Raw genomic sequence first — 25,375 nt, 5'->3', positions numbered from 1 at the left:
TGATACAGTATTGAGCTCATCTCTGTAACTGCCTCTTCTGTAGTAGCTACTGCAATTGCAGACACTTGTTGCTGCTGAATAGTTGATTAACTATATATATATATATATATATATATGCGGAGAACAGCACACACAGTGGGAGAGCTAGACAGTGTAACAGCCTCTGAAGTTGCAGCACAGAGAGGCTCTGTTAATGCCCACCCAAAGCCCTTCTGGTTCAAGCATTAGCATAATTATAAGGAAGGATTTTACAAGGAAGGAGACCACAGTCCCGGTGCCTGGATCTATGAGTAATGTCCCTGGTTTATCAGAATGGGCTCTAATGGGAGATTTCCTTTAAGTAACAGTAGATTATTGGATTTTATGAATGATATTTCTTTGCTGACTCTTATTGTGTTTGGACTTGTGGTTAATTCTGTGCGGTTCGGGTTACACTTTGACCATTTAGACAATAGATTTTTGTACATTAAGCAAAACCAATCAGTCTTTATTGAGGTTATTATAATGGTAATATATATATATTATATGGTAGGTGCAGGAGGGATTGCAATGTGATGCCATCTTTCAATGTTCACAATTCTGTATGAGAATTATTTGCTGTAGATCTAAGCAGCAGGTGACTTCTCCGAGCTCCTGGTGGGTAATTTCCGGGTTTTGGGTGATTATAAGCAGGTTAAAGCATTAGATTTGCTTGAAATGATGACGTCATCTGAAAAAGAGGGAAATACATTATTACCTCTTAGAAAGCTACTTAGGGGTAATTACCATTAATATGGGGGCACAACTACTGATAGGGATCTGTGGAGGAGGGATAACAGGCTGGAAGTATTATGGGCGTTGTGTCTTTGTTACAAACTCTGTTATGAGATATTACAATTCTGGATCTACTCAGAGGGAGGGATGACCGAGCCTTGATGTTATGTTGGTTACCGTAAACCACCACAAAGTACCACAATGCTCCACTAAGCACCTGTGGATCTGGTATCTGACCACAAACCGGTCATTGTTTGCAGACGTGTTAGCTATACTATTCTAGGATGGACTTATCCCTACCCGAAAACAGGTAGACATTTTGATTGGTGTTCTTATGACAAACTTTGATTCTGCGTCTTGTGTTGATTCCTGTCAAAGAAACTTGCCTTTTCAGTGCATGTTATGAGCTAGGAGGTCGTATAACTGAGGTAATGGATTTATGTACTTCATTTGGTAGAGGTGGAGAACATGGTTATAGGGCTGTTTGCATATACTGAGCTTGGTTCTGGTGCTGTGTTTATTACATCTTCTATTGTCAGTAGTGATGTAATGATGGGTCACTGTTATCTATATAGAGGTCATTGTACAGGGAGGGGGAGGGGATAAGCTGTGACATCATCTATTGTCAGTAGTGATGTAATGATGGGTCAGTGTTATCTATATAGAGGTCATTGTACAGGGAGGGGGGAGGAGATAAGCTGTGACATCATCTATTGTCAGTAGTGATGTAATGATGGGTCACTGTTATCTATATAGAGGTCATTGTACAGGGAGGGGGAGGGGATAAGCTGTGACATCATCTATTGTCAGTAGTGATGTAATGATGGGTCAGTGTTATCTATATAGAGGTCATTGTACAGGGAGGGGGGAGGAGATAATCTATGACATCATCTATAGTCAGTAGTGATGTAATGATGGGTCAGTGTTATCTATATAGAAGTCATTGTACAGGAAGGGGTGGAGATAAGCTGTGACATCATCTATTGTCAGTAGTGATGTAATGATGGGTCAGTATTATCTATATAGAGGTCATTGTACAGGAAGGGGAGGAGATAAGCTGTGACATCATCTATTGTCATTAGTGATGTAATGATGGGTCAGTGTTATCTATATAGAGGTCATTGTACAGGGAGGGGGAGGAGATAAGCTGTGACATCATTTATTGTCAGTAGTGATGTAATGATGGGTCAGTGTTATCTATATAGAGGTCATTGCACAGGGAGGAGGAGATAAGCTGTGACATCATCTATTGTCAGTAGTGATGTAATGATGGGTCAGTATTATCTATATAGAGGTCATTGTACAGGAAGGGGTGGAGATAAGCTGTGACATCATCTATTGTCAGTAGTGATGTAATGATGGGTCAGTGTTATCTATATAGAGGTCATTGTACAGGGAGGGGGAGGAGATAAGCTGTGACATCATCTATTGTCAGTAGTGATGTAATGATGGGTCAGTGTTATCTATATAGAGGACATTGTACAGGGAGGGGGAGGAGATAAGCTGTGACATCATCTATTGTCAGTAGTGATGTAATGATGGATCAGTGTTATCTATATAGAGGACATTGTACAGGGAGGGGGAGGAGATAAGCTGTGACATCATCTATTGTCAGTAGTGATGTAATGATGGGTCAGTGTTATCTATATAGAGGACATTGTACAGGGAGGGGGAGGAGATAAGCTGTGACATCATCTATTGTCAGTAGTGATGTAATGATGGGTCAGTGTTATCCCTTTAAGTAGCATACTCACGCAGTCTAGAACCACTTGGTAGTTGTGAAAAATTCAACATCAAGGGTAAATGTTTCAGGTCTTCTTCTGGAGCTGAGGGAGCCTCTAGAAGTCTTGGCCTCATCGTACATCACATCCAGAATGACTGAGATTTTTCCACGTTCTCCAATCTCCGGCTGAGGCCTGACACTGACTTCAGAGCCAACAAATATCACGAGACGCTGTGACGCACTAATGGAAGCCGAGTAAGAAGAAGTTTTTCCATTACTCGCCCTGGAGGACACCGAAATATCAACTCTTGGCTCTTTCATCAAGGACGTGCAGAGGGATTTGGCGGAGTTGATGCATTTGGTTTCGTTCTTCTGGGCTGTGACTGTGTACATTAGAGGATGACCGGCTTTTATAGTCAACACCGCCGGCCCAATCTCAGTGTCTCCCATGTGGGTGGACGGAACAGAAATCAAAACTTTTAGATCGTTTTTAAGTAGCCAAAGATGGGATTGAACTGTAAATAGATTTGGGAAAAATTTTTAAAAAAGTTATAGCAAGAAAAACAAAGGATGCAAACACATGTACGGCTGATGGACATTCCCATGTCAGGAGGCTTCCCCGTGGGCTCTCGAATTATGAAGCTTAAATTCTAAATTATTAAGGTAATAATCTATCCATAAACAAAATATATGTATACAGCAGGTGAAACTTGTTGCCAAATATAATTATAGTACTAAAGGTGTAATTTACATTAAATTGTAGCCAGACATGGACAACAACCCACCCGATCCACAATGGCAAAGAATTGAAACCATAGATATCCATAAATTACATTATGGGTAACAATGAGATGACACAGCAAAAAAAGTGAGTTGCAAAAAGTCATAGAAAGTCATGACACCAGCTGAAATCTATCAGTAATTAGAAAGCAATCCCAAATATAATATCAGCCGGCTCAACTGGATGGTCTGTGAAAAGGTGTGCATTACCAAGGTGTAACACAGCAAATATATCATGATGGGTAAAACCAGTGAGTTGTCTCAAGACCTTCATCACCTTATTGTTGCAAAATATATTGAGGAACAGAAAATATACTGATGAACTTAGTAACAGAAGAATTTCTAAATTACTGAAGGTTCTAGTGGGCCCTGCTGGTGCCATGATAGAGAAGTGGAGAACACCTATTGAAATTAGTATCAATCACATGACCGTATGCGTTTTACAGTCCCATTCTGCAGCAACAAAACCAGCTATATGCCAGCTATATGTCACCCATATACTATATACTATAGTACCCATATACAACTCCATATACAAGTGAGTTTAGACTCCATTGCTATGTCTGACTGTGGAATAATCTCTCTGCATCCATCTTCTCTGTATTTGTTCAAAAACTGCAGCAAACCCGTGAAGGTCAGGCCCTCCCACATGACCTGGTCTCCTCAGCAATCTACCGCTAAAATGTGCCGGATGCGGTGGACATCAGAATGAAACTGTATGTGGCCTTTTTTATGGTCCAGTAGACCTCTATGGAGAGACCATTCCACAAAATTGTCAAAGTTCTATTTTTTTGCATTGAGGTTTCGCAACTCGTTCACGGTGCGGTGAGAAATACAGCTATCATGTAGATTGCAGTATTTCCCACTAAAATCAATAGGGCCGTGTTTAATATGGCAAAAAAGTTGCGTTGGGTGTTTTTGCATCTAAAAAAACAGTTGTGCACATGAGGACTTAGAGCGCCTCAAAATCCATACAACCAACAGTAGGGTCAGGAGAGATCATAAACCTATCCAAACTCCGCCAATTACTCCTTTGAAGATATCAAGAGTCTCAACTACTAATTTTTCCCCCATATAGAATTGTAGATTGGATGGGATACTACCAAAATGTAATCAGCTGCTACCGTCTTCGGCACGGATATAAGAACAGAGCATAGAGGCAGAGGTCTAACTCTGATCTTTGGACGGTGGCTTGAACCAGGAACCACAGCTGAGCTCCTCTTACTACTCATTATAACTAGATCTCTGATACCTGTTGTCCAAACACAGTGGGACTCATTTACTAAAGGTCCGAATCGCGCATTTTCGTCGGGATTGCCCCAGGATTTTGGCGCAAGAAATCGGATTGTGGCGCATCAACGCCGGCTTTCACCTGACAGAAATTGGAAAACTGCGGAAGTTAAAAAAAAAAATTGTGTTGCAAGAATAGCACTCACATGCACCAAGAAGGTGAACTCCGGCAGACACCTAGTGGATATCGGACGCACGACCTTATTGAATCCCGGCAAGCTCCGAATCAACGTCGGACAACGCGCCGCAGGATCGCAAATGGACCGGGTAAATAAATGAGCCCCAGTATGTTCTACATCCAATGCCATCCATTTCCCAGCAGAACCATATGAAGAAAAATGGTGGTCACCCCTAGGTGCACCTAGAAGCTAATCTTCTAGGGAGCTGGTATACCGGCTTGGTGCTCCTCACCAAAACCCTAATGATGGACTTTATAGGTTTTCACTGGACCTAGTGATGCTCACACCACAATCGCTGTTCCTCAAATTTATCATCAAGTTTTCACAAAGTTGCCTTCTACTAGGACCAATTTTTGACAAATTTTTGGACCTCTATGTCATCATCGCATCGTCCTTATCAATGACATTTCTTACCAACTACACAGAAGCTGAGGAAAATCAGGGTCTTCACTCCACAGTCCATTGTTGAGTCTTCGATCTGGTCCAGAACTTGAGGGTAGCCTACAGCAGGATCCAGAAGAAGAAGAAAGGGGTCAAACTCTTATATTTCCTTTACATCACATGGTGAGGGGTGTTTATCAAAATTTGTTCCTATAAAATATATTTAAAGGGGCCCTTTAGCCAAATTTGAAGCCCACCTTACAGTGATATGTCCTTATGCTGCTGGGGTTAAGGACCAAAAACCTGGTCATTTTAATCCCATTTGGTGCTTCAGTGTTGGAGCAAATAACACTTTGGGGCTTATTTATCAGGGCTTCTGCCCCAGGACACTGGCCTAGAAACCATGAAATAATCCCAAATGTTAAAGTATCACTAGCACTTGCGATTATTTCCCCCTTTCCTCCACCTCCACGCCAGCGGCACCTGTACTCATTACTTATCACTGTAAGGTCCTTGAACCCTATCATGCTACGGATTAGGATGGAGCCGGGGGATGGGAGGAAAATGTTCTTAATACTGACACTGGGAGTGAGTGAATGAATAGGTGGATGTAGCAGAACTCTGTGTGTGTGAAAGGATGTATCTAGCAGAGCTCTGTGTGTAAATGGATGGATGTAGCAGAGCTCTGTGTGTGAATGGATGGATCTAGCATAGCTCTGTGTGTGAATGGATGGATCTAGCAGAGCTCTGTGTGTAAATGGATTGATGTAGCAGAGCTTTGTGTGTGAATGGATGGATGTAGCAGAGCTCTGTATGTAAATGGATGGATGTAGCAGAGCTCTGTGTGTGAATGGATGGATGTAGCAGAGCTCTTTGTGTAAATGGATGGATGTAGCAGAGCCATGTGTGTAAATGGATGTAGCAGAGATCTGTGTATAAATGGATGGATATAGAAGAACTATGAGTGTGAGAGGATCGATGTAGCAGCGTTCTGTGTTTGAGTGGATGAATGAAGCAGAGCTATTTGAGTGTATGGATGTAGCAGAGCTCTGGACTGCACAGTGAAAAAAATAGCACAGAATAGTTTTTATCTATCGTGGTAGCAATGTCTGAAGAACAGTCTAACGTTACCAATGACGAGCAGTGAGCGACACCTATGATCTCTTACCTTGATGTCCTTCTTGGTCCAGAGTCCTATGATATCTGTTACTCATAGTCTTTCCTACACATAATATATACACCTCTAGTGCCCCTGACTCCACCCACCTCATTTGCAGAAGAAGAAGGCGATGAGAAACAAGAGAACCAACTGCCAAAATAATTATAAGGGGAGCAGATCCTCAGGTATAACAAACATTTGGCGTTCACGCTCCCCACACCTTTCCCTGCAACAACAACAAAACCACAAGATTATATTACACCCGTGTTTGCTGCACATTACATGGACCCCTGCATTCCCAGGTCCTTCTGTCCTGGCCGGCGGGAAGTTGGTCCCGGGGTAAGTAACTGTTTTATATTAAGCTGCTGGGAAATGAGAAGGTGTTGGGCTACAATATTAGGGGGAGCTGCTGGGGGGGGGAGGGAGTTACATTCCTTGGCCGTCCTTCCTATTATCATTTATTGTGCGCTGGATTATCGCAATGATGTATCACCATGTACTAATTGTCTAAGTGTAGCATCATATGTTGTGTCCTTCTCTCTGCTCCAGTCTCATGATATTCACCCGGGGCTGACACCTATCAGCCGTCCTTGATCTAGCGGGACAGACCCTTATTTTGAGGTATATACTAGGACATCAACTGAGGATGCAGATAAAGTTTGATTGCAATTGATTGCATCAGCTCTCTGCATCACTGCCACGTCTCTACGATGTCTGTGTACGGCAGAGCCCAGCAGGCAAAATGGCATCACCACATGGGTTGTGGTGGGGACCATGATAAGAAGGGGAGGTCACACAAGGAGGGAAAGCAGAAAAGGGGGTCACAAAAATAGGGGCAACAGGGGAGGTGGAGCACAGACGGAGCACCATAATACAAGGGGTAGCAGAGAAGGGGGGGGCACAATAATAGGGGGAACAGAGAAGGGGGACACAATAAGAGAAAAAGCAGAGAAGGTGGGAACAATAAGTGGGGTTGAAGAGAAAGGGGGGCCACAATAAGAGGGGGAGCAGAGAAGGACAATAGGAGAAGGAGCAGAGAAAGGGGGTCCAGAATAAGATGGGGTGCAGAGAAAAGGGGACACAAAGGTGGGGGCACTAATTTGGGTATTATACTGTGTAGGAATACTAGGGGGTGGCTAATTGTGCAAAAAAAAGTTGTGTTGTGCTATGCGGCCCACTCTTTTTCTCACTCTTTTTACAACCCAAAAGTTGGGAGGTAAGCCAAACAACTCTACAGCAGGTCCTAATAATAGGGTCGGTCGTACGCATTTTCTTCGAGTTTCACGTTTTTTTTTTCAGATTTGCCCTGAATTGCCCCACAATTTTTGCCGCACACGATCAGATTGTGGCACATCGGCGCCGGCTTGCATGCAAAACAAATCGGAGGGCGTGGACGTTGGACAACCTGACTGATTCGGACAAATCGCGGAATTTAAAAACCAAATTGTGTCGTAAGATCAGCACTCACATGTACTGGCAAGAAGAAGGTGAACTCCGGCGGACCTGAGCGGGGAAGCGACACATGAAATTGGACACATGATCTTAGTGAATCGCGGCAGACCCGAATCCTCGTCAGATATTCCGGATCGGTGGCGTCAACGGAACGGGTAAGTAAATGTGCCCCAATGTACGAGGTCTCTCCTTGCAGTTTGTTATCTTATCTCTGTTACTGTGCTTTCTATACTTAGGATAAATTCGTTCTGCCATCCGGACCTCACAGTGAAAGCTGTTAAAAATAAAATCTCCAAGAAAATGGCGCAACTGTTTTTTTTAACTCCACCATCTTCCAGTAAACTGCACAGGGTGTTAGATGGGGCCACTACCGGTATAACATACAATTTTTACTGCAGGAATAAAACAAAACCTTTTTTGGTGCTGGAGTGATAAAAAAAAAAATGAAAAGCTTTTGCAATGCGAGAGTAAAAAAAAGAAAAATGTGGACGTGAAAAAATAAGGAACTAAAGGACAAGAACCAACGGCTTGGAAATGAAAATAAAAATTGGCTGAGAATTTTGGCAGAGATTGTTTTCGGTTATTAAACTGAAAGCAGTTTATGGATTATAGCGGATTAATGGTTCTTGACAATAGCTGAAAGGAGGTGGCAGCAGCTGATTGGGAAAGCCCCGCGCAGCCACCGAACGTCCCAGACTCGGGAGCTATTTCCTCATCTTCTTTCCAGCAAGTATGAGGGGTCGGTGGTGCGCCACCAGGGTGTATCCTAAAACTCCTATATCATGTGTGTTTTGCTCCAGTTCTTTTATACTGCTTTGTGTTACTCCATGGTGTAGGATAAGACTATGGACCTTGGGTGACACTGACCTTGCACATACAACACCCCTGCCACGCAAGGATTAATTCGAATCCTCCTCCATACAAAGGGTTAATCTGTGAGATTGATTAACTCACTGATGGCCTCCATGTGGAATCATGGTAATGCCGGTGTAAGTCTCTGGCTGTGAAGTATTGTTGACCAATAGAATGTTCTGTACCATTGCAATGTCAGGAGCAAGCTAGTTGGATAAAGGAGCTGCCAGATCACAAGGGGAGGTTATAAAACCCCTGCGGCATGCTGCCTCGACACCTTGTCCTTCCATGAGACCAGGCCCAAAGCAGAGGTCCACCATCAGGACTCTGCTCTAACTCTGCTACTAAAGCTGCCAACTCTCCTACCCCAGCCTCAAGCTGTTTATCCAGTCTCTTCCTGAGGACCTAAGATCCAATTAGCCCGCTCTACCCAGCTGAAGTTTGCTGCTGTTGTGGCTGTTGCCAAGTTTCCAGTAAAAGACTGTAAGTTATTTTTAATAAACGTGCCTCTGAGTGATCCCTGGTTCAGACTGTATACTACCAAGGGCGTCCCATCCTCCATCACTATGGATCCCTATCCACACATCGGGGTTGCTCCAGGGTGAAACCTACACGTTCAGCCTCTCCCTCCATTTTCTTGCACACACCACCTGCTGGAGACCTCCCAAGCCATGGACAAGGCCTCCGCTCCTGATACCAAGCATATGACCATCGCCGTGCGCTAGGCCACACTGGCTAGCCACTCCGGTATTCAGGGCCCCGGCTTCCTCCAGCCCTTGAAAAAGGCTAGGCCCCGGTGGGGGATGTTGCACACATTAGATAGAAGTAGGGTGACTGATCTTAGGCCATATGGCCCTTACAGGCTCCCTTACACATGAGTTTGCACCCTCATACATTTATGGCCGCAGTGTGTATGTAAGCAATTGCAATCGAGTTGTTGCCCATTTTCCTCTAATGTGTATGGGGCCATAAAGAGAACCTTTTACTATTCCACGGATTCCAACAGAGTTGGAATTTTCTTTCTAGACCCTACTGTTCCCAAGTGATCAGTGCTGTTAGTTTTCTGACCAAATATACCAATGAGGACCTCTACTGTCAAGTGGGTGGTGCCAGGCTGTTTATTCCAATCCAAGATGTTTTTGATAAACTTAATGCACATTACTGCATCAACAGAAGATGTTTGGTAATACACATTACTACAGCAATAAAAGAGCAGATGTAGGTATCTGGCAAAAATTGTGTAACAAGTGTTACAAGTCCTGATTAAGGATTTATTCACACAACCATAATGGCGGCCGTGATCTGGCCACACAATTTGTGGATAGATCATGGGTCCCATTGAGGTCTATGGCACCCGGGCATGTCTCACTGTATAACGACCGAAATGGGAGGCCATGCTTCAAAATATAGGACATGTCTAATATTTGGGCAGATTTGCTCATCTTTCTATAGAGTAGCGTTCTCCTCTCTCCTCCTCCCCGTCCTATGCTATGCCAGGGTCCCACCCCGGGGAGCACATAGCCATCTTAATGTGGCCTAAGCTGAAGTCTAAATGTTCTATTAATGGTACACTAAGGGCAAAAGGAACTAGTAAGATCAGTAAATCTCAAGTTCCATTGAAGTTAATTGCCATTAATGTGCAACACCCCTGCCAATGCATAGGCTAGGTGGTGGTTGTTGTTGTTCTTTTAGGCTTTTCCTTTTTTCTCTTATATTTGCAACTTTATTAGCATATTTGCACCAAAATTTCTTTTGACTTTGATATAACTTTAAAATCCAGATGTGTAAACTAGCTTGCAAAAAACCTCAGTATTATAGTGCAATTATCATGCAAATAAACTTTTTAAGGGGGTTAAATACATTTTATTATGAACTTTGACATCTTTATCCTTTATACAAACAGACATTTTGCAGACAGTATTCACAGTCTATAGCTCCGTGTTCTTGAGTTGCCAAGGACCTGGACTTCCATGAGCTGAAGACATCTGACAATGGCGCTTGTTCCGCGGATTGGACGATTACACCGAAAACGCATACAACAGATTCTAAATTATAAAAAAAATATATATATATTTGCTTGGCCAAATCTGCTTGTCCCCACCACACACATAGCGGCAGATTTACTTATCCGGCCCATTCGCGATCCAGCAGCGCGTTCTCTGCGCTGGATTCGGGTCCGGCCGGGATTTATTAAGGTAGTTCCTCCGCCGTCCACCAGGTGGCGCTGCTGCGCTGAAAAGCATCTGAACGCACGGGAATTCACCGAGGCCAGCTGAGTGAAGGTAAGCGCAAGGTTCGCAACACATTTTCCATTTTTAAATGCGACGGTTTTTCCGAATACGTCAGGTTTTCGTTTGGCCAGGCCCCCCCATTTCTGTCGCGCGCATGCCGGCGCCGATGCGCCACAATCCGATCGCGTTCGCCAAAATCCCGGGGCAATACAGGGCAAATCGGCGCAAATCGGAAATATTCGGGTAACACGTCGGGAAAACGCGAATCGGGCCCTTAGTAAATGACCCCCATAGTTTTCCTAAATATTAGAGAAAAATCATCCCGATCCACCGATTTCAACAGGTTCAACAAATCAAGTGCTGTGTAGGGGCTTCCCGACGATCTATAACCAACAACATTTGCATATAGTTAAGATTTTGCGTACAATCATTATAACTTACCGAGAGAACTGTCATTTATGGATTAGATGAAAAGCAGAACTGCAAAAAGCGTCACTAGGGCGGAGCCATCCAGAGGACCTGGGGAGAAGGATAACGTTACAATCGGAAGTTTACACCAACCACTCGCATCATTTTAGGTTGTCACATTTCTACATTCTCTTTTCCAGACTCATGTACGGGTATCTTGGAGTCAGGGGTGTAGCTAGGACATAGCAGACATCTGAATGGGACCCCCCCTTTAAAAATATACATATTACACTCATATATACATACCCATTTATAAACCTATATACATAAACATACAGTTCTTCACTCATACACACACATTTATACACCCTTACAGAAATTTATAAACACGCACACACATATAGGGGGGGGGGGGGGGGTATTTACTAATTGTGGCGCAAGCACGACTGTCGGCATCGGAGATCAGTCCCCAGAAAGCACAGCCCGATGTATTCAAGTAACGCACAGCTGTAAGTAAATAATTGGTAGACGGAACTCATCAGTCAGGCGCCATAAAAATGAGATGTGCTCCAAAATCTTACATGGACAGCGCCTTAATTTTCCTGGTCTATTGTGCGCCAAAATTTGCGCCAAAAAATGCCGTCAAAATACACACAAATGTGACGGATAATGTGGAAAAGTTAGGCCACGCCCACTTGCGCAAAAAAAAACACAGAGGTGTCGGGATAGTCAGAAACATCTGTTCTTTCTGGCGCCAACTCATTATAAATGATCCACAACAATTCTGCGCCAAAAAAGCCCTGAAATCCTGGCATTTTTTTGGCGCAGATACGATAATACATGTCCCCCATAGAGCATATACACACACATACAGTGCCATATACATACAGCACATACACATACAGTACAGTACAGTGCCATATACATACATCACACACATCACAGATACACAAACACATACAACATATATACATCACATATATGTTATATACATATTATGCTATACAATGTGCAGCATAACATGTATATAATGGTGCACATCCTCCATTCTTTTGTGTCAGGTCGGACGACGGGGCCCCCTGACACTGTGGGCCCCATGTTGGCTGCTATGGCTGCGACTCCTGTAGTTACGCCCCTGCTTGGAGTACAGTCATACAGGGACAAACTGCATCCAAGAAATTTACACTGCCACTTTAGAGCCAACCTACTCCGCACTGATGAGGAGCAATAAAGATGAGTGGGAATTGGCTCAATCCTAATTTAAGCCACAACAGGGTCTGCATTGATGTCTATGGAGACGTTTTTGATTTTAGGGTTTCGTTTCTCTGCAGCGCCACCACTGGTACAAAGAGGTATTACATGATGCTTACTAAAAAAATTATGGGTGGGGGGGGGGGGGGTATACCAGGTCCTTGTTGGTGTCAATTTCAGTAATCTTACTCTAGTTTATTAGGTAGGTTGGTGGTCCCAACCAGTGTCTTTGCCACCAGTGTCTCCCTGAAAGTGGAGAGGGCAGAGGAAATAACATGGGTGGGCCATGGAAAACATGAACTGGTTGGATCCTTCGGACAGAGAGATACTTTTTTGTGGGGCTCCAGATTCCTAGTGGATGATCTTCTCAATCTGCAGGATTGGGTTTGATATGACTAAACATTCTCACTTACATAGACCAGACTGTCCGCTCGGTAGGGCGGTCGTCGTGGGTGATGGAGCGTTGTACAAAGTTTGCACATGAACGACCACATCTGATGAGTTGGCGTTCTTATCGATTTGTTGAAAGTTTTCAAACATGAAGTTGAGATAGACGGTCGTGTTTGTGGGGTTCGGGTTATATTTGGGCACAATGACCAGTTTGTTTTCCATATAGATGGTCAGCATTAGTTCCCCACCAGTGACCGTGACGTTATAGATGTAGGGTTCTCCATAGTTCACCGCACCATACAATGTCACCACCACTTCTGCCCACTCGCTCGGTGGTTTGCAGGGGCCACTGGTGTTGGCAGATTTATTACACTGCTCCATCTCATCAGCGATAATGGTGAAGAGACATGGATTCTCTCCAGACATGGTCAACTCTGAGAGGACAATCTGTGCACTCCCGTTCTCAGATGAAGGTATGTAGACCAGAACATTCACATCAATAAGGACAGGCCCATTGGCGACGGACAGCTCGCTCGTTAGGTCTTCATCAGGAGAGTTTGGATCGGGCAGGTCTACTCTGACGGTCTTTGATGGAACTGTGAGGAGAAATGGAACATCTATGAGATTTGTAGAAGATCAATATCACATCATCCAAGTTATCGTTATTTAGTACAGACCATGAAGGCAGCCAATGTGGTAGAGGAACTATGCTCAGGGTAGACCTTCATTCAAGATTCTTCAAGACTTATGGACATGGCCTTCAAGTACAAATAGACACCACAACAATGACAACAAATACACCTTCTCTTCTACATTTCTACAACTCGGTAAAATTAGCCTTAGCCATTAGAAACATGGTTGACGCCCTTGGATACGACCACTGTTGCTGGAGTGATTGCAAAAAAGATACAAATAGTTTTTACATATGATATGACTAGGAGTTACTGCATGGCCCACAGCCGCTCTGTGGTTATGAGCACTGAAACCATGTGGTTGTACAAATATAGCACACGGCTGGCCATCGCTGCCAGAGTGCATAGGTGGTCGTATCCAAGGACAACTATCTTGTTTCTGAAACAACATGACATGTACAGATATAGCACGCGCCTGGCCATCGCTGCCAGAGTGCGGAGGTGGTCGTATCCAAGGACAACTATCTTGTTTCTGAAACAACATGACAACATGATCACATTTATGAAAGGTTACTTTCACTCGGGTAATTTTTTTAAATAACATCCAATTGAAGAAATGTTTATATATGGCAGATGTATTAAATTAAATGTAAATGCAGAGATGGGAATACCCCTAAACCTTGTTAGTAAACGCTTGGCCTATCGCCAGTAATAATCATATCATAGATTTCCCAATGAACTAACCAATCGCATAGGACAAAATACCAATGTAATAGGGAGATTATGTATTTTGGCTGAAGGTGCCTTATAAATGTCTTTAGAAAGTTGCTAAGGTAAACAAGCTCCAGCTCCGAGGCATTTGGTTACTAAGGGATTAAGTAGCACTGACTTGTATAGACAGGACTGTCCATACTGAATATGCTACTGTACTTCATAAAAATGTGGATAAGTCTTCAAGTGCCAAGGGGGCGGACCTGATTTGCCTGGACAGCCACAAGTGCTTTGGCTCTCCTACAGAATTACTGCCCAAGGCCACCTCTAGCTCTGATCTTCAGCCCATACTTTCAGCCATTTGTCCAGTAACTTCCACAACAGTTTTCCACTTTTCCAAGTAGCAGCCATTGTGACTTATACGCAGGTCTGTCTCCTCAAGTTCCATAAACTGCTATGGAAAGAGCAATTAACATAATTTTTTCAGTTGACTTCCTCCAAGTAAAAATTTGGGGTCATTGCAACTACATTCTTCAAGGTGGGACTCTAATCTATCAGACTATCCCCGAAAGAAGGAAATATCAGAGCACACACATCCAAGATCAACCAACTAACCAGTCAAAGTCCTTGGTGGAGCATCTTAACTCATCATCAACGATGTGTCCATCAAACCATAGTTTATGAGGAGCTATCAGGTACACAAATCATGATGCTTCTTGCTTCTTGACTTGGTTTGCTCCACACTTTATCTACAAACACATCAACGTCTAAAACCCTTCTCCAGTCGTTCCTTACCAAGTGCGCAGAGGACCAGAACCATGAAGACCTTCCAGTTCCTACTCATTGTTCTCCCTTCTTCTGAGATATCTTCTGAAGAACAAGGCTGGAGTGAATGAGACCAGTCCTGGTACTGTTCATGACTTTATATCAAGGACTTTGTCATGGGACTACCTTGTCATTATATTTTACTGATACTGATCTCTGTTTGCCAACATTATTATTTCTCCCGGGAACTGGGACACAAATTACTGTTTAATCAGTTTGGGAAATTATTTTTGGAGACTTCAGATAACCTGAGCCCTCGTGAGTATGAAGCCATTACAGTATGAATGAGATAGAATCCCCTTAAAGAGAACCGGTTATTCAAGGAGGTAAAAACTGCTGCCACCTTCTACAACACCACAGTTTCTTCAGCCCTGGACTCTGTAGCCCCCTCTACATCTACACTACATCTAGACAACCCGACCGGCAACCCTGGCACACCGACCTCACAAAACATCTGAAGCAAAGTGCCAAGAGTGCTGAACGGAGTTGGAAGAAATCCCTCTCGAAAGAGAAGACCTTCTGTCATACAAGCAGGTGGTCTTCACCTACAAATCTGCACTTGCATCTGCTAAACAGGACTCCTTCATTAATACTACTTATATCTCCTTTATCTCACAACCCAGACAACTATTTTCTACATTTAAGTCCCTTCTACATCCTCCTGCACCCTCCCCAAACCCTCTAATTTCTGCTACTTTGAAAACAAAATAGACGACATCAGAGAAAGTTTCAACCTTCATCCCCTACAACCCACCCACATTATCCAATCCCCTGCTCTTTTAACCAGCAGTGTCCAATCTCCATCCCTGTTAACCAGTAGTGTCCAATCTCCGTCCCTGTTGACCAACATTATCCAATCCCCGTCTCTGTTGACCAACATTATCCAATCCCCGTCTCTGTTAACTAACTTCTCTTCCCTTACTGACGAGTAAGTGTCCTCCATGCTGTCCAGCTCACATCTCACCACTTGTGCGCTTGACCCAATTCCATTACATCTTATCCCCAACCTCACCACTGCGCTCATTCCCGCCCTAACTCATCTCTTTAACCTTTCGGTATCCACTGTTCTTGTTCCATCTTCCTTTAAAAATGCAACTTTACCCATCGTAAAGAAGCCTTCAAAACTCCTGGAACAACATGTCCACCTAGAACTATCTTCCAACCTCTCGTCCAATTTTCTCCTCGATAAACTACAATCTGGTTTTCGACCCAATCACTCCACTGAGGCTTCTCTGACCTCATCTGATGACCTACTGTCAGCCAAGGCAAAACATCACTATCTTCCTCCTGTTGATCTGTCCTCTGCCCTTGACACTGTTGACCATTCTCTCCTGCTGCAGATGCTTTGTACTCTTAGTATCACTGACCGTGCCCTCTCCTGGATCTCCTCATACCTTTCCAACTGGACGTCTATCACTCTCACACCACCTCTTCACCTTGCCCCCTCTCTGTTGGCGTCCTCAGGGCTCTGTCCTGGGACACCTGCTCTTCACCTTCTACACTCTGGCCGAGGACACCTAATTAAGTCCCATGGCTTCCAATACCTTTCCTATGCAGATGACACACAGATCTATATTTCTGGTCCAGATATCTCCTATCTTCTAGCCAGAATTCAGCCAGAGTGTCAGCCATATCCTCCTTTTTCTCTTCCCGTTTTCTAAAACTGAACATGGACAAAACATAACTTCATCCACCTAACACATCCGTACCACCTGACCAAACGGTCACAATTCATGGCTCCACACTCGCCCCGGTCCCGAAAGTCTGTTGCCTTGGAGCCACCCCTAACTCTTCCTTATCCTTTAAGCCTCACATCCAGGCCCTTTTTGCAACCTGCCACCTCCAACTCAAGGAACATCTCTCGCATTCGACCCTTCCTCAATCCAGAGTCTACAAAATTACTAGTCCATGCCCTCATCATCTCGCTTGGACTACTGCAACACTCTTCTCTGCGGTCTCCCAGCTAACCAACTCCTCTCCAATCTATCCTAAACTCTGCTGCCCGGCTAGCCATCTGTCTCCTCGCTTCTCCTTTTCTTCTCCTCTCCGCCAGTCTCTCTGGTTACACATTGCCCAGCGAATTCAATTTAAAATACTAACCGTGACCTACAAAGCCGTCCGCAACCTGTTCCCTTTCATATATCTCTGACCTCAACAGCCAATACTGTCCCACACATAGGGGCTCATTTACTATGGGTCGCACGCTGCACTTTCGTGGGACTTTGCACCTATTTTGTGGATTATACGGCTCACACAGGTATTTAACAGGTGTCTGCACTGAGATTGTGTGGCACGCAATCGGATTTTGGCGCAGCTTTACCCCTTTAAAGTCAGCCCAGCACTCCTCGATATAAGTATACAGGAACATACCTGACAGAACATGTCCAAGCAGCTCCAAAGGAGCGAAAAGTCCCTACTTTCACTTTTTCATTGTGAACAAGGTCAATGTGTTTGTGCCGGGGCATGAAGCCAACAGGAAATGTCTTCTAATCTGACATTGAGCTTTGGGACTTCTTATTCCATAAAGTTTAACCTACGAAAAGTCTGTTGAAATTAGAATTAAAAAAGTCACACAAACTTCTTTGTTGTAAAAAGTGCAGCGTTTGTCTTATGTGTTCTATGCAGCAGAGCATTTAAAAACTGTCTGCCTACAGCTGCCACTAGTGGGAGCTCAGGAGCTGAAACTGAAGGTTGTAAAAAATCTTTTTAATCTGAGCTCCCCCTAGTGGTACTTACAAGAAAATGCTTTGGGTATGTGTCGTGAAGCACAAAAATGGTGTCAGGTCCCCTCTCACACTAGCCATTGGTACAAATTGGTTGAGATAGTTCATAAGTATCATAGAGAGTGCTGAATAAAAGAACTCTACATTAACATGGGGGGACAAGCAAATGTAGTAGAGGGGTCGGAGAATCCATGGTTTGGGAATTTTTTGGCTTAAAAGGGTTGGCCACTTTTCAATAAATCTCTTCCATTAGACATGTCTCTGCATGTACATGCACCTGTGTCTTTGCCTCCTTCGAGAGCTTCAGCCTTTCCCTGTTCTCACCATGGTCGGTGACCTATGAGACGGGAAATGGCGCCCAAATGTCCGAAACGCAACTTTTACACCTTTTTACATGACATATAAAATGTAATAAAAATTATCAAAATGTCGCACAGTCCTCAAAATGGTAGAAATTCGCAAAAAAATTACGCATCACACAGCTCTGTACATCAAAGTATGAAAACTTTATTAGCGTCAGAAGATGGCAAAAAATGATTTTTTTTTTGTACACATTCGTTTCATTTTTGAAAATGTATTAAAACGCCATAAAACCTGTATAAATTTGGTATCACCGCGATCGTACCAAACCAAAGAATAAAGTAGATGTGTTATTTGGAGCACAGAGTGAAAGTCGTAAAAACTGAGCCCACAAGAACTTGACGCACCCACATTTTTTTGAATTTTTCCACATGTGGAATTTTTTTCCGGCTTCCCAGTACACGGCATGGAATAATAAATAACATCACAGGAAAGTAAAATTTGTTACGCACAAAATAAGCCCTCACACAGCTCCGTACACGGAAAAATGAAAAAGTTATGGATTTTTGAAGATGGAGAGCGAGAAATGAGCGAAAATATAAGGGGTTAAGGATGCTGCCTTTTCTATTTTTATTTTTTCATGGTTTTTATTCTTCCATATACAGAGCTGTGTGAGGGCTTGTTTTCTGTGTACCGAGTTGTAGTTCCTAGTGTCAGTATTTCATTTTCCGATATCCTTCCTTTGCGTTAGAGATAGAATATTTATAAAGGTTTTATGTTATATATGTTAATAATGTGCTAGTTAATGTGATATTTATATTATGTTGATACAATTGTAGTGGTAGGAAGCTCAGCGCTTTGGACCGAGCTCTGTAAGAATCTATAAATAGGAGCTAAGGCTACATTCACACTGCCATATGGGGGACGTATATACGGCCGATATACGTCCCCCATAGACGGCAATGGGCGCACGGCGCCCTACGGGAGCGGTACAGTGCTGCACACGTGCGGCACCGTACCGCTCCGTACCCCGGAAAAAGATAGGACATGTCCTATCTTTGTCCGTAGTACGGCGCCGTGCGCCATTACTTCCTATGGAGAGGGGCGGGGGTGAGCTGCGCTCACCTCCTCCTCCTCTCCCCGTACACTGCTGTTGCCCGCTGCGGTACGGTACGGGCAGGCAACGGCAGTGTGAATATAGCCTTATTCCGAGGTTCTGCTTCTTGGTAGTGATGGGAAGTTTGGCTCTTCTTAGCGAGCTGGATCATTAGGCTCCGCTTACTAAGAAGAGCCGGCTCTTCTGGCTCCTGAAAGGCTCTCTATTAAATGATAGGGAACTTCAGTCCAGCGAGGCTCCACACCACTTTTAACCCAATTTTATTGGGTTAAAGTGAATGTGGTGAGCCGATTAGGGGTGGGGTTGAGTGAGCTATCGGCTCACTGAAGAGCTCACTCGAGAGGTTCACTCAATAGAGCCGGCTCTTCGTCCAAGCTCTTTGACGAACGACCCATCTGTAGTTCTTTGTCTTTGTCATGGTTATTGTCTTATGACCTGTGGACTAAGTCTGATACTGCTACAGAGATTGCTGTTGCGCTGCTACTGCAGCAGAGCAAACCTGGCTCCTCCTGGATATAACTGCCAGCCTTCTGATCACTGGTCAAAAGCTGAGGCACTCCCAAATAAATGCTACGCAACAGAATCATGGCATCAGCCAACCAATCCACCTCCTTGTGTGCCTACGGGAAGGACTGTTACCAGCCTGTTACTTGCTTCTGTGTTCACTGTGTCTGCCATGAAAGGAACTGCGGGTTTCAGTTCAGTGTGATCCCTGTCTGCTGCTTACATCACGAGCCTCCCCTCCACCATCTACATCTACATCATGGCCTCCTGCAAAAGGGGTAGGGACAGATATCCCCACGTACCACCTGTAGGACAGGCATCCTCACGGATGGTTTCTTTAGTAGTCACCGTAAGTTTTTAGTGTAGCCTGTTCCTATAATCCATGTATACATAGTAGTGAAACTGTAGCAGCACCCAGTATCAGTGTTTACACTATATGTTACGGTAATGGATGATGTCAGACGTCCTTCACCTGACATTGTCTCCAGCAGTTGTGGAGCTGCTCTTATCTGAAGCCGAAGCACAAGACAACACAACGTGTATAGGTGCGGCTCTTATATAAGGCTCATGGAACATCCGGTCCTGTGATTTGTGCATGCTCTCTACATGCTCGGGTGATGTCCATTACAGGCATTCCAGTCCAGTCTTGGCTTATCTGCTAGACCTTAGTAGAGTTAGTACCAGTATATTGTAGGATATCTATGCGTTTTGCCATATTGTTTGTGAATCTATGGTTTCCTACACCGTTGTGGGCCCATAGAACATTAGATAGTCCTCCTGATGGTTTATATAGGCTAAAGGGGGAGGACCTAATAAAGTACACATGGTTAATTGTATATTCTTGAGAATACTGTGGTGCATCTAGTTTCCAAAGACCACAGCTATAAACAAACCCCCAGGTGGGTCACAAAATATTTTCCAAAACCCTTACAAAGTCTCACAACTGATCTACACAGGATCATCACTTTCAAGCTAATAGGTGGATCTCATACAGGGTCAGCTCCAGGTTTCAGTAGGTCCCTGGGCGACAGAGCCTCAGTGGGCCCCTTTGCAGTGAACTCACATGGTGGCATTAAAAGTTCAGAAAGTAAAACAGTCTCCTGTACCCTAAAATATTCATCCCAAACAGCCCCCTCATGGTTATTTTGTATACAGACCCTGGTAAATATACTGCTCTGGATCTTTCTAGAACAATGCATGGTCCACTTGCTGGTTTATATATGGCGGTGAGCCTTTTCTTGGGATTGCTTGGTTTACTTTGAGGTTTGTGAGTCTTTGACAACCATTGCAGGGTATACTTGATGGATGTTTGTCCTATGAAGAAAGTTGTGAACCACTTGGTTGTATGTAAAGAGTTGTAGGTTGTTGAAAATCATTGTTTGATCTACTTGATGAATTGTGCAGTGCCCGGGTTAGGGTGGCCAGGCACTGTCGTGGTGTTACCACGTGTTGCTGCTCCTTGGAAGGGATGGTAAGGCGTGATGCATCCCGTTGGGAAATATGTCTAGAGCGTCAGGGTCTACAGTGAACAGTTTCCTTCTGATCAAATATAAGTGCAAAGCAATACAAGCAAATCAAAGGACCAAATCCAATCTCCTCCCCGGAAGAAGAAGTGTTCTATGCTGAGGAAAGCCTGGGCCCACTGTGTCTCTCCTTCTCAGAAGGCAGGTACCCGGGTCAAAGGCTAGGATCCCAGGGTATATTGCAGAGTATCCCAGTCTCAGCTTCTTCTTATGATTGCTCTATTTGTTCAGGTAGACTGGCAGTCTTCTCCTCTGTTCCCTACCTTAAGGACTGGTACTATCTTCCTTATATACCTTCTATCAGGGGAGAAGTGGTTATATTTCAGCACAAAAAAAAAACGACAAAGCATTCTCCCACAGACTTACATTGATTTTTCCTAATATTCTATGGTAGAAAGTTTCTAAAGTGTAAACAACTTTCCAGACAGCATCTGTCAGGCTAAACGTCAAGCTGTCTGCTTTTATGGTAAATAAGTCTCTACTTTAGCTGGAAAATTATGGCTCTAGTTAGAGATACACAGTCAGAATTGTCTCTCAATGTTCATTTACCCTTTCTCAACTAGTACTAATAAATAGAATGTATATAACACTATAGATTAATGCAAATTAATCCTTGATGTTAAATAAAATAAGATGCTGACTTTGTATAGGGGAAATGTCCAAAGTTCAATGCTCCTCTGCTCCAGGGTACTACATTTGCATGTGCCTGGAGAACAATAAACCAGCGTTCGGGAGAATGTTATGGTCCATACATGATTTTAAATCCACATATGCCAATGTGTGGTCCACTTGGTGGTTTACATGGGATTGTGAGTGTTGTGGAGAACATTTACTGGTTCAGACTATAAATGTGTGTGTCTTTAGTGAGGACGTTCTGTAGTCTAGGAGGGGGATGGTCTATGGTTGTTGTGTTTTTAGAATCTTATGGTCCATTCAGTGTCTTTCCATATGGTCACAGATCTTTTGGATTACGTTACATATGGCCTCTGTAGGCCTCATATTTTCATCCACACAACAGCCATATCAGCATAATACTATAGACTATACCTATTGTAGTCACATATGTCTATGTTATATCTCTATGGTATAGTGTAACACTATTACCAACCTGACAAATAAACCTTATCAGTGAGATATAGGTTCTACCAATAACAGTCTCTCCTTGGGAAGGTCCTCGGTATAACATTACAGATGGTGGAGTTTCTTTAATGCTCAGCTTATCTCATACCATATAAGTTACTGCCTCGGAGACCTTGTGGAGTAGACCGTCCAGAGCTCCGGCCAAGACATGGACATCCCGCTGAGGACCCTCACCCTGCTGGCACTGTGTGTGATTGGTAAGTTACACTAGACTTTATTTTGTCCCAATGTTTAAAATGTACATTAACAATCTTAAAGAACAATATAAAAGTATGTAGTCAAGTTCAAAAGATCTACCTGAGGCTTGTATAGAAATACGACCACACATGGACTAGATCTATGGGCAGCATTATAGAGATGTGGAGGATGATACTAGTATAAACCATAGTATAATCATGGTATAACATATCTATAAATTAATATAATAATCTTCCATTGTATCGAATCTTCAGTAGTTATTCTTATAAAAAGCTCAATTAAAGGGGATGTTCACCTAAACATAAAGCGTATCAAGAAAATCTGACCTGCTGCTTGATGTGGAGCCGACAGACAGAAATCCAAGGCTGATACTTCTGGGGGTTGTCACATGGATTGTAGTAATATTTGGTGGCCCTTAGGCGTCAGTCTCTCATAGAAAGGGGTCCAACGTGATGACCCCATGACCTAATAGAGCAGTGATGGCGAACCTTTTAGCAGCCGAGTGCCCAAACTGCAACCCAAAACCCCCCTTATTTATCGGGAGGTGCCAACCAAAAATTAAAGCAGTAACTTATTGCTCCCTGTTCAACAAGTTTCAATCATATTGGACTCCTGAGGACAGCAACACAGTAGAAAGATGGAAAATTTTCATAATTTTAGCTTCTTTCCAGTTTCCCTCTGTACACAGGATCGTGGGGCCAGCAGGAGGTCCTAAAATATTTCGAGCCTGTCCAATTCTCCCTCTTCCTAGAGTCCCAAGTAGCGAATTAAGTATCAAAATATGACTGAAAGCCGCATCTTTTAAGTTGCTTGGAACTGCAGGAAGATTCTTTGAGTCTTGTCTGGTGTGCTGGGGCAATGGCCCGGGTGTCCACAGAAAGGGCTCTGAGTGCCGCCTCTGGCACCCGTGCCATAGGTTCGCCATCACTGTAATAGAGTATATGGAGAGAGGTTATCCCCAATGCTACATAGCCAAAATGTAAGGTTTATGGTCCATCCCAGCATCTAAATGTAATATTACTATATAACGTTATATATGTCTTTGTGCCTTAGTTGGTGGGAATTCCAGTAGGAAGCCCCCTGCTCCTGAGTTGCTTTACGTTTGGTTACATCACATTCTCATGGATTATGTCCCATTTTCCTCAGCAGTAAATTCTGCATACTTGGACCCATCACCCAAACCTGCTACAGAAAAAGTTGATAAGATCAGTGACACCCCCATCACCCTGAATATCACCATCTATATCCCACCATCTGCAACCAATAGCACAAAGATTGTATCCACCAGCTTAAGCTACATTAACTCCAACCTGGTGTACACAATTAAAGCCCAGAGAAGCGGCTCAGATGCCTCCTGCCAAGATAAATCCTGCATAACATCACCTGAAGAACCAGAGCTGAAGGTAATGGTGTACAAAATAGTGGAATCTAAAGACACCTTCGTCTGCGCCGGCAATGTCACGGATGAAAATTTGAGCGCGGTTATCGATACAGAAGGCCCAGAGATTACTGTGCACGCGAATAAGAGCAAAGGGGAGCAAAACACAGCGACAGCGACTATTAAAGTTGTGAGCAAAACCATACATTATGCAGGATTCTCCAAGGTTTCCTCAGGAATATCTTTGGTGGTTAGCACAACTCAGACCTTGGAACCCACTGCAACTATTCCCACCATGGCAAAGGCAACCAGGGAAAAAACGACCCAGAGGCACATCCAAGAGACAGCCAAGTTGACAACCACCACCACCACAACGATCCCTACATCCATGGGGGAATCCAGTTTGTGTAAGTAATGAGCGTTTACCAAAAATGAATCCAAAACTTCCATGATTGTGATGTGCCAGGTATGTCCTCTTATGATAATGTTATAAAGAGGGTCATACATAGTCTAGACATAGACCATATGGATGTAATTCTTCTTTTGAAGAAAGGGGACCCAACCTTGGTTACATTACTTTGCAACTGTATGGCAAGAACCTGTGAGATGTCTCCTCTCTATTAAGATGTTAGGTCATTGTCCAAGGTGATCGAAGGGGTTTAGAAGGGGAACAAAGATTAGGGCAGCTTTGATCATGTCTATGTGACATCTTCTCCTTCCCCTTGTAGAAGTTCTCATGTCCATCTCACCATTTTTTTTCCTCCAGGTCGTGGGCCATTGAGTGGACTCATTTTTCTGGTTTCGCTTCTTACGTTCCTCTACAATTGATTCGGCTTCTGTAAGTATCACCTGTCCACGTATGAAGAATCGGGAGCCAACATTAACCTGTACTGGAATCTCAATAGGTTTGTTCTTCTCTTCTGTACTTTCACAGATTATGATCAGTGTATGTAGATCCATTGCCATATGAAGGGTCCAAGTAGCTGACAAGACTCAAGAAAAGAGAATTTGTGTAGAGAAATCTGCAAAAAACTGTGCGCTCAATGATTTTATTAAAATATATGAGTATATGGATCTATTTAACGTGTCCGTTCATTTTGTCCATTCATATTCATTTTTCCATTCCATTGGATTTCCATTTTTGGGTGCACAATAGCAGCTGCCAAAATCCATCACAAGTTGGAGAACAAAGCATCAATAACATGTCCACAATAAAGGTACAGCCATAGTATAACGCATTTCCCTGCAGGACCTGAAATGACATCAATTTGGGTCCCGCCGTTGGGACGGCATAGCAAATGTATTTCTATACAGAGATACATTTTGTATTATTCCAGGTTTAAGGAACTCTGATGATCACAAGATCTGCTTTGCTATGTGCAAATATGAAGGGGGGGAGGGGATATAAAGGAGAAAGCTGACTGTGAGGACAGGGGGAAAATATGAAGGAGGAGGCATGAAGGAGGAGGCTGACT

General features: G+C 43.6%; 3 protein-coding genes across 4 annotated transcripts; 1 reads left to right on the top strand and 2 right to left on the bottom strand.

Moving 5' to 3' along the window:
• Positions 1–494: 494 nt before the first annotated feature.
• Positions 495–6,379, bottom strand: LOC140076582 (uncharacterized). The gene is made up of 4 exons (XM_072123164.1): positions 6,275–6,379; positions 5,140–5,226; positions 2,508–2,991; positions 495–709 (listed from the first exon to the last, which is right to left on the bottom strand). The coding sequence occupies exons 1-3, from the start codon at positions 6,375–6,377 to the stop codon at positions 2,513–2,515; spliced, it is 669 nt and encodes a 222-aa protein (XP_071979265.1). The 5' UTR covers positions 6,378–6,379; the 3' UTR covers positions 495–709; positions 2,508–2,512.
• A 4,027-nt stretch (positions 6,380–10,406) lies between these two features.
• Positions 10,407–15,113, bottom strand: LOC140076747 (uncharacterized). The gene is made up of 4 exons (XM_072123416.1): positions 14,988–15,113; positions 12,873–13,445; positions 11,242–11,319; positions 10,407–10,614 (listed from the first exon to the last, which is right to left on the bottom strand). Exons 1-3 carry the CDS (start codon positions 15,034–15,036, stop codon positions 11,264–11,266), a joined length of 678 nt encoding a protein of 225 aa, XP_071979517.1. The 5' UTR covers positions 15,037–15,113; the 3' UTR covers positions 10,407–10,614; positions 11,242–11,263.
• Positions 15,114–22,378: 7,265 nt separating this feature from the next.
• LOC140077111 (uncharacterized) lies at positions 22,379–24,963 on the top strand. Of its 2 annotated transcripts, none has more exons than XM_072124002.1 (4): positions 22,379–22,521; positions 23,669–24,307; positions 24,667–24,738; positions 24,835–24,963. In XM_072124002.1, the coding sequence occupies exons 1-3, from the start codon at positions 22,473–22,475 to the stop codon at positions 24,726–24,728; spliced, it is 750 nt and encodes a 249-aa protein (XP_071980103.1). In that variant the 5' UTR covers positions 22,379–22,472; the 3' UTR covers positions 24,729–24,738; positions 24,835–24,963. The 2 variants fall into 2 exon arrangements, with proteins under 2 accessions (XP_071980103.1, XP_071980104.1); XM_072124003.1 differs by having other exon boundaries at positions 22,387–22,521; positions 23,672–24,307.
• Positions 24,964–25,375: the final 412 nt, after the last annotated feature.

This window comes from Engystomops pustulosus, chromosome 9, assembly GCF_040894005.1.
Source record: "Engystomops pustulosus chromosome 9, aEngPut4.maternal, whole genome shotgun sequence".
Classification (NCBI taxonomy): Eukaryota; Metazoa; Chordata; class Amphibia; order Anura; family Leptodactylidae; genus Engystomops; species Engystomops pustulosus.
Note: the sequence above shows the minus strand (reverse complement) of the source record. Positions and strands in the feature narration are given on the sequence as shown.

Excerpts from the sequence above, each read along its gene's own strand:
- LOC140076582 (XM_072123164.1), bottom strand. The coding sequence starts at position 6,377 with ATGAGGTGGGTGGAGTCAGGGGCACTAGAGGTGTATATATTATGTGTA. Across the intron at positions 5,227-6,274 it reads GGACCAAGAAGGACATCAAG|GCTACCCTCAAGTTCTGGAC; the intron begins GTAAGAGATCAT and ends ATCCTGCTGTAG. Across the intron at positions 2,992-5,139 it reads CCTCAGCTTCTGTGTAGTTG|TTCAATCCCATCTTTGGCTA; the intron begins GTAAGAAATGTC and ends ATCTATTTACAG.
- LOC140076747 (XM_072123416.1), bottom strand. The coding sequence starts at position 15,036 with ATGAGTAGGAACTGGAAGGTCTTCATGGTTCTGGTCCTCTGCGCACTT. Across the intron at positions 13,446-14,987 it reads TCTGGTCCTCTGCGCACTTG|TTCCATCAAAGACCGTCAGA; the intron begins GTAAGGAACGAC and ends TTCTCCTCACAG. Across the intron at positions 11,320-12,872 it reads GAGCGGACAGTCTGGTCTAT|GTCCTCTGGATGGCTCCGCC; the intron begins GTAAGTGAGAAT and ends CCTTCTCCCCAG.
- LOC140077111 (XM_072124002.1), top strand. The coding sequence starts at position 22,473 with ATGGACATCCCGCTGAGGACCCTCACCCTGCTGGCACTGTGTGTGATT. Across the intron at positions 22,522-23,668 it reads GCTGGCACTGTGTGTGATTG|CAGTAAATTCTGCATACTTG; the intron begins GTAAGTTACACT and ends CATTTTCCTCAG. Across the intron at positions 24,308-24,666 it reads CATGGGGGAATCCAGTTTGT|GTCGTGGGCCATTGAGTGGA; the intron begins GTAAGTAATGAG and ends TTTTTCCTCCAG.